Source organism: Rousettus aegyptiacus, unplaced genomic scaffold, assembly GCF_014176215.1.
Source record: "Rousettus aegyptiacus isolate mRouAeg1 unplaced genomic scaffold, mRouAeg1.p scaffold_m13_p_2, whole genome shotgun sequence".
Taxonomy (NCBI): Eukaryota; Metazoa; Chordata; class Mammalia; order Chiroptera; family Pteropodidae; genus Rousettus; species Rousettus aegyptiacus.
The window spans coordinates 4,487,794-4,500,313 of NW_023416295.1; the positions used below are offsets into that span (position 1 = coordinate 4,487,794).

At 51.4% G+C, this 12,520-nt stretch overlaps 1 protein-coding gene across 1 annotated transcript in view; it reads right to left on the bottom strand.

Annotated features, from left to right (window-relative positions):
* The window catches only part of INPP5D (inositol polyphosphate-5-phosphatase D), a 111,199-nt gene that overhangs the window by 46,143 nt on the left and 52,536 nt on the right, over positions 1-12,520 (bottom strand). The window contains exons 5-9 of the mRNA XM_016134731.2: positions 11,424-11,564; positions 6,214-6,301; positions 1,345-1,425; positions 1,107-1,178; positions 156-279 (exon numbers count right to left, since the gene is read on the bottom strand). Of these exons, the coding sequence (XP_015990217.2) occupies positions 156-279; positions 1,107-1,178; positions 1,345-1,425; positions 6,214-6,301; positions 11,424-11,564 (506 nt within the window). The remainder of the gene's footprint in view (positions 1-155; positions 280-1,106; positions 1,179-1,344; positions 1,426-6,213; positions 6,302-11,423; positions 11,565-12,520) is intronic.

Sequence of the window (12,520 nt, forward strand, 5' to 3'; positions counted from 1 at the left end):
CCTCCCCGGAAGAGGGCCAGGGCGGCAAGTGTCCTGGACCAGGGGTGGGATATGCCTGGAAGGACTCACTTCTCCAGCCGCCCGCCTCTGGCTGGTCACCAGTAGGAGCGCTCACTAGCGCAATGAGAGCGTTACGGGCGTGAGGGGGACCTTACTTTTCTTGTGGCTGTAGAACTTGTCCTCAGAACCGTCCTTGGACTTCTTAATGATCAGTTTCCCAGACTCAACGTCAACTTTGAGCTGTAATTTCTGAGGGATCCCCAGGGACTCCGCCTTCACCTGCGAAGAGGAGGGAGGGGAGGAGGGGGAGGGAGACGTTGGTCATCCCTTCTCCATCCGGGCTTTCGTGCTGTGGCCGGTGAGCCTCTGGCCTGCTTGGCTGGGCGGCCCTGGGCCCGTCCCGCCCCGGTGTGCCACGCGGGGCCGTCTGGCTTCTATGTCCCAGCCTCCCCTGTCCCGGGGCCACACGCCCACAGTTCTGCTGGCAGCTCCCGAGAATCCCAAACAGGTGGGAAGGAGCCCAGCTAGTCCGCTGTGCGCTCATCAGCTGTTTTGCCAACAGGTTTGGTGGAGGAAACAGATGAACTCCTTGGAAGATGGTTCATTTCGCTGCTTAATTTGACAACGCTCATTAATCTGATGTGTCATCTACTTCCAGAAAGGATTTTCCTCATAGATTTAAGCTCCCAGGCCTTGTTACAACCAAGGATGGGACACCTGACTGATAATAATTAGGAGACAGACAATTGCCGTGCTCAGGAGATGGAAATATATCCTAATACAGAATCATCGTCAGGCTAGAAAGGACTGTGGGGGCGAGGGGAAGGGGGCACATCTCGTTTTGTGTTTCTGAATGTGAGACCAGGGCTGTGATGGACGCCCCAGAATCTCTGGGGATCATTAAGAAAGACACATTTCTGGGCCAGAGCCTGGGGATTCTAACTCAGTCATTCTCAGGGGTGGGACTCGTACCTAACGCCCCCTCAAGGCACTATGCAGCCAGTTCGGGGTGGCTCCCCGTTTGATGTTACTCACTGCTCCTCCTTTGGAGAAGGAAGAGGTTTGCGGCAATCTTGGGCTAAGAAGCTCAGAGCACAGCCACTTACCTCGAAGGTGACCGGAGGGATGAGGGAACGTCGGTGGGGAGACTCGGGGCCCTCATGCATCAAGGCCTTGACCTGTGGGCGTAAAGGCACAGGGCTCCTGTGGCTGCTGGGAGGCGGAGGGAAGGCAGCATTCTTTGGGACAGAGTCAAAGGGTGCCGAGAGTCTGCACGCCTGGGCATCCTCTGAGCTCAGAGGGCACCGAAGAGAAGCCAAGAGAAGCCACAGGACCCCCAAGTACCTTATCTTCAATAGAAGAGAGCAGACTTGTCAGTTGGCTGAGCTTGGTTACCATGTTGATCGGATTGGCCTCACCGGGCACCTGGGAAACGGGGAAATAGGGGCACGTTCGTGGGTGCCGGCCACTGAGGGGCATCGGGCTGGGCACGTCCCGAGCTCCGTCCCATTTCACGCCCCGACAACCCCGCAAGCGCTGCCGTTATCCCCCTCCGCAGGCGAGGAAATCAAGGACACCGGCGGTCGTCTCGAGATTATCATGGCCAGAAATAAGTCTGCATTTCTTCTTCCCTCTGAACCCCGCTTCGCCCAGCGCTTCTCGCCTCACCCCCTCCGTTGCCTAAACAAAACTTGAGGATCCGCCTCTCCTCCTCCTCCATCCACGGCATCTCGCTCTGGCTCTGCTTCCAAAACTCGGCCATCCCACTGCTGAAACCCCCGCTCTGGCTGCTTCCCCCGGCCGGGAGAAAGTCATCGCCACCCCTCAGCCTGCCCTCCACGGTGGCTCCGGGTGATGCAACCGCCCCCCACCCGGCCACGCCCGCCCTCGCTTCCGATTGGCCCGTGGCTCGAGCCACCCTCTCTGAGGAGCCCCCGGACACACGGCTTTTCCTTGGGAAGGGCGCCCTCTCGTCACTCAGGTCTCAGACCCACCGAGAAGTCTTTCCTGGCCACGCCGGCTAAACTGCCATGGGTCAGGTGTACCAAGTCACCCCGCTGTGCTGCGGGTCAATCGCCTCCATCATGGATTTGTTTGCTGTGTGCGTCCCTGCTGGGATGCAAGCTCCTGAAGAGTTGGGGCCACGAGTCCCGTGGTCAGTGGCACGACTCTGGCGCTCGGAACCCTGCCCGGCCACGAAGGTGCGCGGAGAAGCCGCCGATGCACGCACACGCCCCCGGGAGCTGGAGTTACTTCTCGGAAGTCACACGGCTGGTAAGTGGCCGAGTAGGACCAGGATCCTGTCAGCCTGGTGCCAAGTCCGTGGTCTCGCGTGTTTATTCCCGGAACGAACATTTACAAAGCGTCTTTTCTGTGCCAGACGTGCCACCCGGTGCCAGAGGTAGAGAGTGCCCGCCCTTGCCCATGGGACCATCGGACACGTCTATGACCAGCTCGAACACCGACGGAACGGAACGCGGGTCCTCGCCGAGCAGGCGACGGCCCTGTGCCCTGCCCTCTGCCTCACAAGCCGCCAGGCTGCGCTTGCTTTTGACGCAGCCGCGTGAGTCAACTACCTTCCTCTGCCACTGCCAACTGCTTCGGTCACCACCATCAGCCACACGGCCACTGCTCCCGTCCCCACCGCGACCACTCTCTACGCGTCAGCACCATCGCGGCCACCTCCAAGCACCGCCCACCGCCCCCCACTGCGAACGCCACCGCGATCATCACAGCTGCTGGCACCCGTCAACGCTCTCTCTGACCCCTGTTCGGTCTTGCCCTTGCTCCTTGATAACGCTCGCAGTCTGCGGTTACTACGATCAGGGCAAAGGCTTGAAGGGGTGGATGAGACTCGGGGTCGGTCCGAGCAGAAAGGCTGCTCCGTAGATGGGATGGGCCAAGCTCCCTTTGTTTTATGGTTATTTTTCCTCATTCTCCCTCTCGACATTACTTGCTTGCTCCCTGGGACAGTCACGGGGCAGTTTTAGGCAGGTGACTTAATCCCTTTCTCTCTGAATCTGTCTTTTGGGGGGCAGGTTTGGCAAACACTTACAAAGTGTGAATGAAGTTACGGACACACAGGGAGTGAGTTCTTGGCACCCGAAGGTGCGAGAGCAAGCCTGGAGCATTCTGCCTCTTACTCAGCAGAATGCAAACGAGGCTCTGATGAGTTTCCGCACAATGCCAAGCACGTTTCTGATGTATTTACTCGTCTAATCCGCACGCGTATTGATGCTTCTAATCCTCATTCTGCAGATGGGGACGGTTGAGTCAGAGTGGTGAGTCAACTTGTCCAAGGTCACACGGTTCGAGTCCTCTTGAGATCGGAACGGAGATCTAGCCCAGTGATTCTTGGCTGGCGGGGCTTTAATGACGTCTGGAGACATTCGGGGTTGTCACAAATGGGCTATTTCAATGGCATCCAGTGGGTAAAGGCCAGGACGTGTTAACCACCGACAATGCCCAGGACAGGCCCCCACAACAAAGAGCAATCCGACCCCAAATGTCACTAGCATGGAGGTCGAGAGCATAATTCACAGCTCAGCCTAGACGTGGGGGGAGTTGGTCTGCACGCCGTCTGGGGGTTCACACAAGCTGGCTCGGTCACTTCGCTTTGCTTTTCAGTTGCACTTGTCAGAGGAGCCAAGGTTCACGACCTCTGTTCTCACACGGGGCAGGTCCACGTCTCTCCCCAATCCTCGGGCCAGCTGACATTCTGATAACTTGACATTTTGCACCTCCCAGCGGTTCTCAAATAAATTCCATGTGGGGGTCCAGGGTTCCCCGGTCTGTGCCACCCACCTAAGGGCAAAGGCCTAACGCTGCTAAGATTCGACCACAGTCACACGACTCCCACGTGCAATTTCACTCGCTCCTTGACATAACCTCACTCGGTTCTGCTCGGGGTTCAAGCTGGCTGTCACCATCCACGTTTCGCAAGTGAGGAGACTAAGGAGCACTGAGGTGAGTCAGAGATTGAACCAGATGTGTCGGGCCCGGGGCCAGAGTTCTTCACCTCGGGCGGCCTCAAATCCTCTCCTCCGTTCGTGAACCTCTGAAGGCGTGGAGGACGCCGTTCTCCGCTTTTCTTCACGAGTCAGGGTTTCCTAGGGAGGGCAGGACCGAGGACCCTTTGTCCGCCTCCACATCTGACGCTGCCCTTCCTCCCTATTGCTCTGTCCCCGCCGGCGACTGCAGACTACGGCTGGCTCGCGGGGGCAGGACACCCAGTGACCGCAGTCGGCTTATCTCTCTGGAAGCTTCTCTCTCTTCTAATCTACTTCAAAGACTTGGGTGTGTGGTCTTCCAGTTAAACTAATTAAATTTCAGTATCTGGCAGGGTCCTGTGTTGCCTAGATTTATTTTTACTTTCCTGGAAATTAACCCATCATTCGCTTGCAGGAAAGCCAAATTGTCTTTTTTTCTGGTGAACTGTTAAGTTGTACGAATAGAACATACGTTTTCTCACTAAAAAAAACTCACACAAACAATATAGTGAAACCCGAATCCCCCCTGCCCCCGCCCCTGAGGCCCAACACCAAGGGGTAGAAGGCGGTGAATTCTCCCCAATCCTGCCCCCCATCCCCCACCCCGCCACGGTAACTAGAGATGCCCTCTGGCTATAAACCCTCTGGTTTGATTTCTGTGTCTAAGTTTATACACCATTGTGCCTTTGGCTTTTTTCACCTGACAGTCTGCCTCGGAAATCCCCACATCAGCCCGTCAGCCTTAGAAAATTCTGCAGCACAGATTAACAACTCTCTTTCTCTCTGTGTTTCCAATGGTTTTGCTTTTAGAGACAAAGCCACAGCAAGGATCTCTGTCAACACCTCTTTGTGTGCCTAAGACAAAAGCCCACAGAGAGAACTGCTGGCTTGAAGGATATGTGCATTTGACATTTTCATGCTGTCAGGGCTCCGGGCAGCTGCCCCAGGACACCTAATGGCTTCTGATGATTCCGGTTAAAGTCACCTGAGAAGCAGCAGGAGCAGGTGGAGCCCTGACCCTGCTCTGTGTCCCTAAAAGCAGGGGCCGCCTGTCCCCTGCGCCCCGTGACCCCTGCTGAGGGCTGAGACGCAGCTTGCAACCTTGCCACCAGGAGTTAAACCCTCCAGAGGGAGAAAGCCGCATGAACCAGCCTCGACGCCTAAGCCCAGGCCCCGCCTAGATGCCTTCTAATGGGCGCTGCTTTGCTTTGTGTTGCTGATTTCTCACAAATTATTGTTTCTTTATCTAAAAAATACAAAAAGTGCCAACTTTGATCATTTCTTTGAGCCCCATTTTACGCTCTGGCCATCACATTGTGATTCTCCGGTGTGCACGTATTAGACTGGTTTTTCTCTTGTTAATCTAGTCTTGTGTTATTTTAACCGTCTTATTACCGGTCGGGCAGTAGGAACTGAAGAGGGGTAGCAGGCAGTGAATTCTCCTCGTTTCCCGACAATGCAAATGGCCGAACCGACTTTCAGAAAGCCCATTTCCACTCCCAGCAGGGAGAGGGCAGGCGGCCTCTGTGAGTCCGGGTCCCCACACCGCCCCGCCCTGACTTTGCAGGGCAGCTTTTGCCTGGTAGACAAGAAGATGCCTCCTCATTTTGGATGTCAGCTTCCGGTTACTGATGAGGTGAGGTTGGACATCTTTCCGCGTGTGTGTGTGCAAGCGTGTGATGGCCATTCCCAGGTCTTCGGTAAAACGGCCTCCTTTGTGGACTTTGTTCATTAAAAAAAACGGGTTGTTTTTACAGAATTACTTGTAGATTTTTTTAATCCTTGGTCCATTATTTTGGTTGCAAGCACTTTCTCTGAGATGCTGTGTTTTCAATTATGCTGACGACACTTCCTGTTACACAGACCTTTGCCCAATGGACAACTTGGCCTCGGCCCCCTGCTAGGCCGTGAGCAGGCATCTGCGGGGGGAGGGCACCTCACCTTGCTCTTCCTGGGGCAAGAGGCAGGATCAAGGATTTAGGTACCTCATATGTTTCTTTCTTTAGGTTTCTGAAGAGAAATGATGGAGAAAGGCCCTATCTTGTCTCCTTATTCAGTGCTAACGAGTAGCTTTATTGACGTGTGTGTAATTCAAAATCTTTATTTCTCAACTCAAAATCAGGCAGTGGGTCATGCACTATGGGAGGGGCTCCCTTCTGGCTACCTCACCCCCAACCCCAGCCCCAGTTTATCAAACTCATCGTGCCAGCCCCGAAACCTTTACCTGAGGCCGTGGACGGAGGCCAGGGGAGAGCTGCTGGTCAAACAACCTCTGCAGAGACTCGAGGGAGGGCAGGGTCCGGATGACTTCTCTGGGGACGGAGGACAAGGTGAAGGTCAGAAATCAGTGAGGACCTCACTGAGGCATCCCAGGTTCCATCCAGAGCCCCAGGTCCCCACACCGCCCCGCCCAAGCCTCCGCAAACAAGCCCCCAGGCCTGCCAGCACTGGTCCGCACCCCCGCCCCAGGTCCCCAGCCCCCTACTCCTTCCTGCCCTGTACCCCCGAGCAAACTGGTCCAAACTGGTCGTGATATATAGACCTCATTTACCTCTGTTTAGCCATACACGGCCTGTAGAAAACTTGGATCTAGAATTACAAAACTGCTTTGAAACCACTTAGTAATCCACTGTTCCAAAGTTTACTGTTGCCAAGAATCACACACTTACACCTGAGCGTTACACATGCAAATGCCTGGGCCCCAACCTGGTCCAATCTGGGATCCGCATTTTAACTGTGTGCCCCAGGGGCTTCCTGTGCGGCCGCCTGTGCTTCCCCGGCCAACTCCCCTCCTAGCTGCCGAGAAGGACATCAGAGACTTCCCCTGGTCCAGCCGGATGACCCGACCCCGGTCCTGGGGCTCTGAGTGATTCTTGGTTCCCTTCTCGTCTTTATTGTTTCCATGTTGTTGTCAGCACGGCAGGCAGACACATTTTGAGTTCTATTTTTCACTTTGTTTCACTAAAAACTGTTCATGTTTCACACATTTAACATTCTAATGGTTTCAAAATAGTCTGTGGAGAAAACGTGCCAAAATCGATTACCGGATATTTGGGTTATTTTGAGATCGTGGGGACCATAAGTAAAGGCTGCTCTGAACAGCTCTGTTCACGTAGCTTTTCTTTTTCTATCTTCAGTTAAAATTTCAGGCTAACTGGAGATTACTTTTCTCCATCAATATTGCCAAGCCTTTGAGTGATGGAGCCAGTCGTGGGGCCATCGTCGACGGTGGAGCCTGCACATCAGATGTGCTGTCTGAATTCTGTTTTTTCTCTATCTTTTCGTGCATATAACATTGCATTTCAAGACTGATGAATTGATTTGCATATCTCTAATTTCTAACGCCACTGGCATTTTTCTACAAGGTGGGTTTCTAACGTAGTTCTCTTTGCACAAACTGTTCACGTCCTCTGTCGGTTTTCCATTGGAAAGTTTGTCAGTATTTTTATACATTGGTATAAACTCTTTTACATTGCTTTGCTTTTTATTCAATCCAAGTGTTGTATTTCCCCCACCCCCACCCCATTCTGTTATTTCATCCTAGGGGGGCTGGATTTCATTATAAAGTGATTTGTAATTTTTTATCGTTCTGTTTTTCATTCCTCGGTAGTTTTTTGCTTACCTTAGCCAACAATTTATCATCTGTATTTACTAGTGAGCAATTATCTGCTCATTTTAAGTGGGTTTCTCACTCACTATTATAAAAGTTATAGGTGGGGTTTCTGCTATTGTTATTGGAGGACCCACTGTACTCTGTGGCCCTACACCTAGCTCAGGTAGGCTACCGTTGTGTCAATTCCTTCCTCAATCCAGCCGTGATGTAGGAGACGTCTAAAAACGTCTCGATGGTTGGGTGGTTCTGGCTACTTGTGTTATTTATTTCTATTTCTGTCGTGGTCGTATAGAATGAACACTTTCACTTTGGGTATATTCATATCCAGCTGCTCAGTTAGCCACTGGGTTCTTATTTTTAAGATCACCAGCACTCTTAAATTTTTGGGAAAAAAAGAAAAAACAAACCTTGGATACTCTTAGAGGTGGAGGCATGTGATTAGCATATGTTCACATTTTTTTTTTTTTTTTCCCAATCTGGAAAGACTCCCCGTGCCCTCGAATGACATCTAGGTTGAGTTAATCCCAGGCCGGTAGTCTTCTTCGTGGAGATACTGCTTCCGAGTTTTTACTATGTCGTTGAGGAGTGTGAATAATATTACATATTATAATTTTTTAAAGCCATGGCGCTGTTGCTAAGTATTTATTTTCTTCCTTCATCTTCCCTGTGGTTTAGAAATGTTATAAAAAGTTTCCGCGTTGCTACTTCTCTTCTGTTAACTGGATCTTTATGAGGTTTCTCAATTCCTGGATTTAGCTCCTTTAAAAGTCTGGAAAACAGTTTTTTTCTTTTATACATTTAGTCATCAATCATGCATCATTTTTTCTTGCTTCTTTCAGAGACCATCCTAAGTTGAATCTCTACGCCCTCTTTCCAAAGATTATCAATTTTTTTTTATCACACATTCTTTGTGCATGTTTATTTAGTCCTCCTGTATTTTCTATATATACCTCCCTGACACTTGGCTCTGTTCTGTGATTCGATTTCCAAATTCGATTTGAAAACTACGGGTTTATTTTTGTGGATTCCCATGAAGCAGTTATAATGATGAACCGTTCTCGTTTGGGGTTTGTTTCTTTGGTAAGGCCAAAAGATTTATACACGCTGAAGGGAAACTAGAGTATTGTTTCTTTGTTAAAATCTTTACCCTGCTTCGCTATTTCCACACTGACATTTTATTTTAAAATTCCACTTGCATTTCTTCTCATTTCTCCATTTCAAGGGCTACGAAATATTTCCAGACTCTGGTGACTTTACTTTTTGTTCTTTTTTTCTTTGGAAAAGATTCCGTCTTGTTCTAGATAACCTAACTTGGGGTTACGAATCTTCCTTAAGCCTTTGCGCTGCTGAAGTTCTTCATTTCAGACGCACACAGTGGCATGGAAATGACAAGGCTTTTCGCTGCGGCTCGCTCCCTGGCGGCGACCTTCCCGTTTGGGGAGCTGGTGTCCCGCCAAGTGGTCTGAGCGGACAGACCTGGTCGCCTTTGGTGCCATCCTCAGTCCCCTGCTCTAGCTCGTCCCACGCCCTGCCTCCCAAAGTCCAGCCTGGGCCCCTTTTTTTTCCTGCAGGGACTTTCCCCCACTGTCCCCCAGCTTTGAGTGCCAACTGAGTGTCAGTGCATCCCAAATGGAGACCCCTAGCCCTGAGGTGTCCTGGCCTCTAACTTCCACCATAACCCTTGGTTGGCCGCCCGGCTGCTGGCTTGCCTAATAATGCCTCGACCCAACAGTAGCCCAGAGAAAGGTCCCGCCCCCACCCCAACCCTCCCTGACGTTCACCTTCTCCGTAACTGACATGGCCATGCACTCCGCTGCCCACACCAAACACCTGGGCCTCGCCCTCGATTCGCCGACTCCTCAGCTCCCATCCAACCGGGCAGCGAGCCTGCCAGTTCTACGACCCACACATACGCCAGGTCACGCCAGCTCTCAGCGCTCACGTGTCCCCAAGCCCTGGGGTGATTCGACTGAAATCTATCGGCGTTCCTGTGTGCCAGGCGCCGTCTACACCCTCGGACTCGGCAGGAAGCGAGGCTCTGCTCGCGCCACGTTCTGGCCGCAGCGGCCCTGCACTGGTCTCTTGCTTCGGGTCTGCCTCCTGCGACCCAGTCTCCACAGCCCCGACTCGGATCACGCCACCGTCCTCTAAATTCTCTGCAGGGCCTCGGGAGGCAGATGCGCGGTGGCTCCTGCCCAGCGTTGCCGTAAAACACAGGACACCCAATTAAATTCGAATTTCAGATAAACGATGGATAATCTATTAGTATACATATATCTCAATATTGCTTGAAATATACTAAAACCGTAGTTCTAGTTTTTCTGAAATTTAGCCTGAATTGAGCATCCTGTGTTTTATTTGCTGAATCTGGCCACCTCTGCCTGCCTCTCTCCGATCTCCACTCCTGAGGCTTTCCTTCCCTCGCGGGGCTCCAGCCACGGAGACTCTCCGTTCCTTGCAGGCCAGCTTCATTCGTACCCCAGGACTTTTGCACTTGAGCCCCAAAGGACACATCACCCCGCCCCAAGGTCTCGCCATCACTTTCTCCTGTTTTAGTTTGCCACGATGCTTACTAAAATTACCCTGTTTATTTATAGACCTTATCTACCATTGCCCTCCTCACTCAGACGTCAGCTGCAACCAGGTCTGACAGAGCGGGAACTCTGTGCGTTGCGTTTACTGCTGCAAACCCAGAGCAGGGCTCAGAGAAGGCCCTTCGAACACGTTTCTTAAACGGATGAATGGCCGTGTGTGTATTCCCTGGTGGTAAATGAATTACGACAGCAGCATCGGATGGAAACTGTCTCTCTGTGGGAATTTATAAATGAACAGGCTCTCGGTCCTGTTGGCCGAAACTCCAGTGGTGGAAAGCCAATTCATTGAAATTAAACCTGACTGGCCAATTCGATGAGTGTTAGATTTGCCAAAGAAACTATTTGTTAAGGTTAGCAAACGTATCAATTGTGCTTTTCAGAGCCCGTAAGAAGAAAGTTCGGTTTGATTACTGATGATAAAAGACTCTTTTTTTTTGCAAATTAACTAAGCTAAGATGGATATGGTACCAGAGAAACTGTCAAGAGAATTTTGAAATTGCTATATCTGCAATAATACAGAACAGCAGAGGCTGAAAAAACCTCAACCACATGAAATGCGATTATTTCTAACCAAAATGTTGACCTTTTTTTTATTTATGATGGGATTGTTTTGGCTCCTCGTGATTCCTCTCTGATGTTTTTGAATGTTATTTCCTATTTTTCAAGCTATTTAAAATATTCTTCTGCTAATTTTTCAGATGGCATGTCAGCCTGAATTGTGCACTTCTGACAATTAAAATGTAATTGAACTTGAAATTCGTGTTTACGTTAGTGCAATTAAAATGCGAAATCAAAAATGGTCTAAATGAAATTAGAATCTTTTCCAATCGCTCATTCGATGGATTCAATACCAGAAAACTGCAGTTTTGGTTGACCTGGCTCGACTTTTAAAAAGCGCCCCAGCTGGCACTCTGGGGCCATCGCCGCCCACGCAGAAAGTAGGCCGGCTTTAATTACTTCCTCTCGCCGCCCTCCATGCTCGTCGAATGTGCCCGCTGCAGTGAGCAGAAAGACGAGGCCCCAAAGTTTTAAATGCTGGATGAGCAAGTACGAAAAACGAAACCTCGAAAGAACCACAGAGAGTTCTGAGCTCCCGCCCGCTGCCCAAGTGTCCTGAGTACAGCAGCGGAATTGGGGCAGCCAGACGGGGCTCGGGGCTCGCTCACTCCTACAGGCCCACTCTCTGGCCCAGCCAGCCTGTCCCCACCACCCCGATGGCAACATTACCCATAGAGCTCCTTGCAGAGGAAAATGGTCAGTTTCTTCAGATGAGGGAGACTGGTGGAGCCCGTCTTCATAAAATCCGAGTCCAGGGCGAGCTGAGTGCTTAAATAATCTTGAATGGCTTTAAGATGCTCTTCGGGAAGCCTGATTTAAAAAAAAAAAAAAAAAGGAGAAATAAAAAAATATGCTTATCCTGTTTCTTTGGCCACCCACTCTCACGGTAACGAGAAGATATCTGCATTCTCTGAGTCTCCGGCTGAGACGATGTCCTTCAGGGGACCATCTGTGTGCCTCTGTGGTTCCCTGGCCTCACTGGAGGGCAGAGAAGCAGATGGGAATGAGATTAAAGGGTTCGCAAGGCGGGGTGCTGCATCGCCCGCCATAAAGGCTTTTTCCCAAGCTGGTGCTTGGAAGGTAGCGATACTGATTAGAGATGGAAAATGTTTATCCTTTAAAAAAAGGAGACAAAACAGCTTGGAAAACGTGTCCTGGACTTGTTTCCCTACTTCATTTCTTCCTAGAGATGGGATCTGAGGGCTGAGGGGGGCTCTAGTGAAGAGACGGCAAATGCTTCTGGCTCACGGGTCAACTGCGGATCCACAGGCGGACGCTACCTGGAGCTCTGTGTCAACGAGGTTCCGAGTCATTATAGGCTGGTGGTGAGAGGGAGTGTTGCGGGGGGACAGTTGGGGGGAGGGGTGAGGGATCTCTGTGATAAGAGATGGGGCTGGGAATATGGAAGCGGTGGCCCAGGCGCCCCACCCTTGGCCTCTCGGGATGGTTCGGCCCCTTCGGTTGATGGGTGACGGCAGTGGGGCCGCAGGCCAGACTCGCTCACTGAATGCGGCAGCCCAGCAGAAGAGAGCCCAGGCCCAGGCACAAGGCAGCCACCCACGTCCGGCCACGCCTCTGCGTTCTATCTCCCAGCACCTTCGTGTCTGGAAGCCCTGTGAATCTCGGCTCCTCCAATTATGAAAATTAATCGCAGCAAATATTTTCCGAGCATAACATCCCGGCCACTCTGCTGAGCATTTTCCGCTCCTCTTCTCCTTTAAGCTCCAAACCAATGTTATGAGGCAGATATTTTTTATCATTCCTAG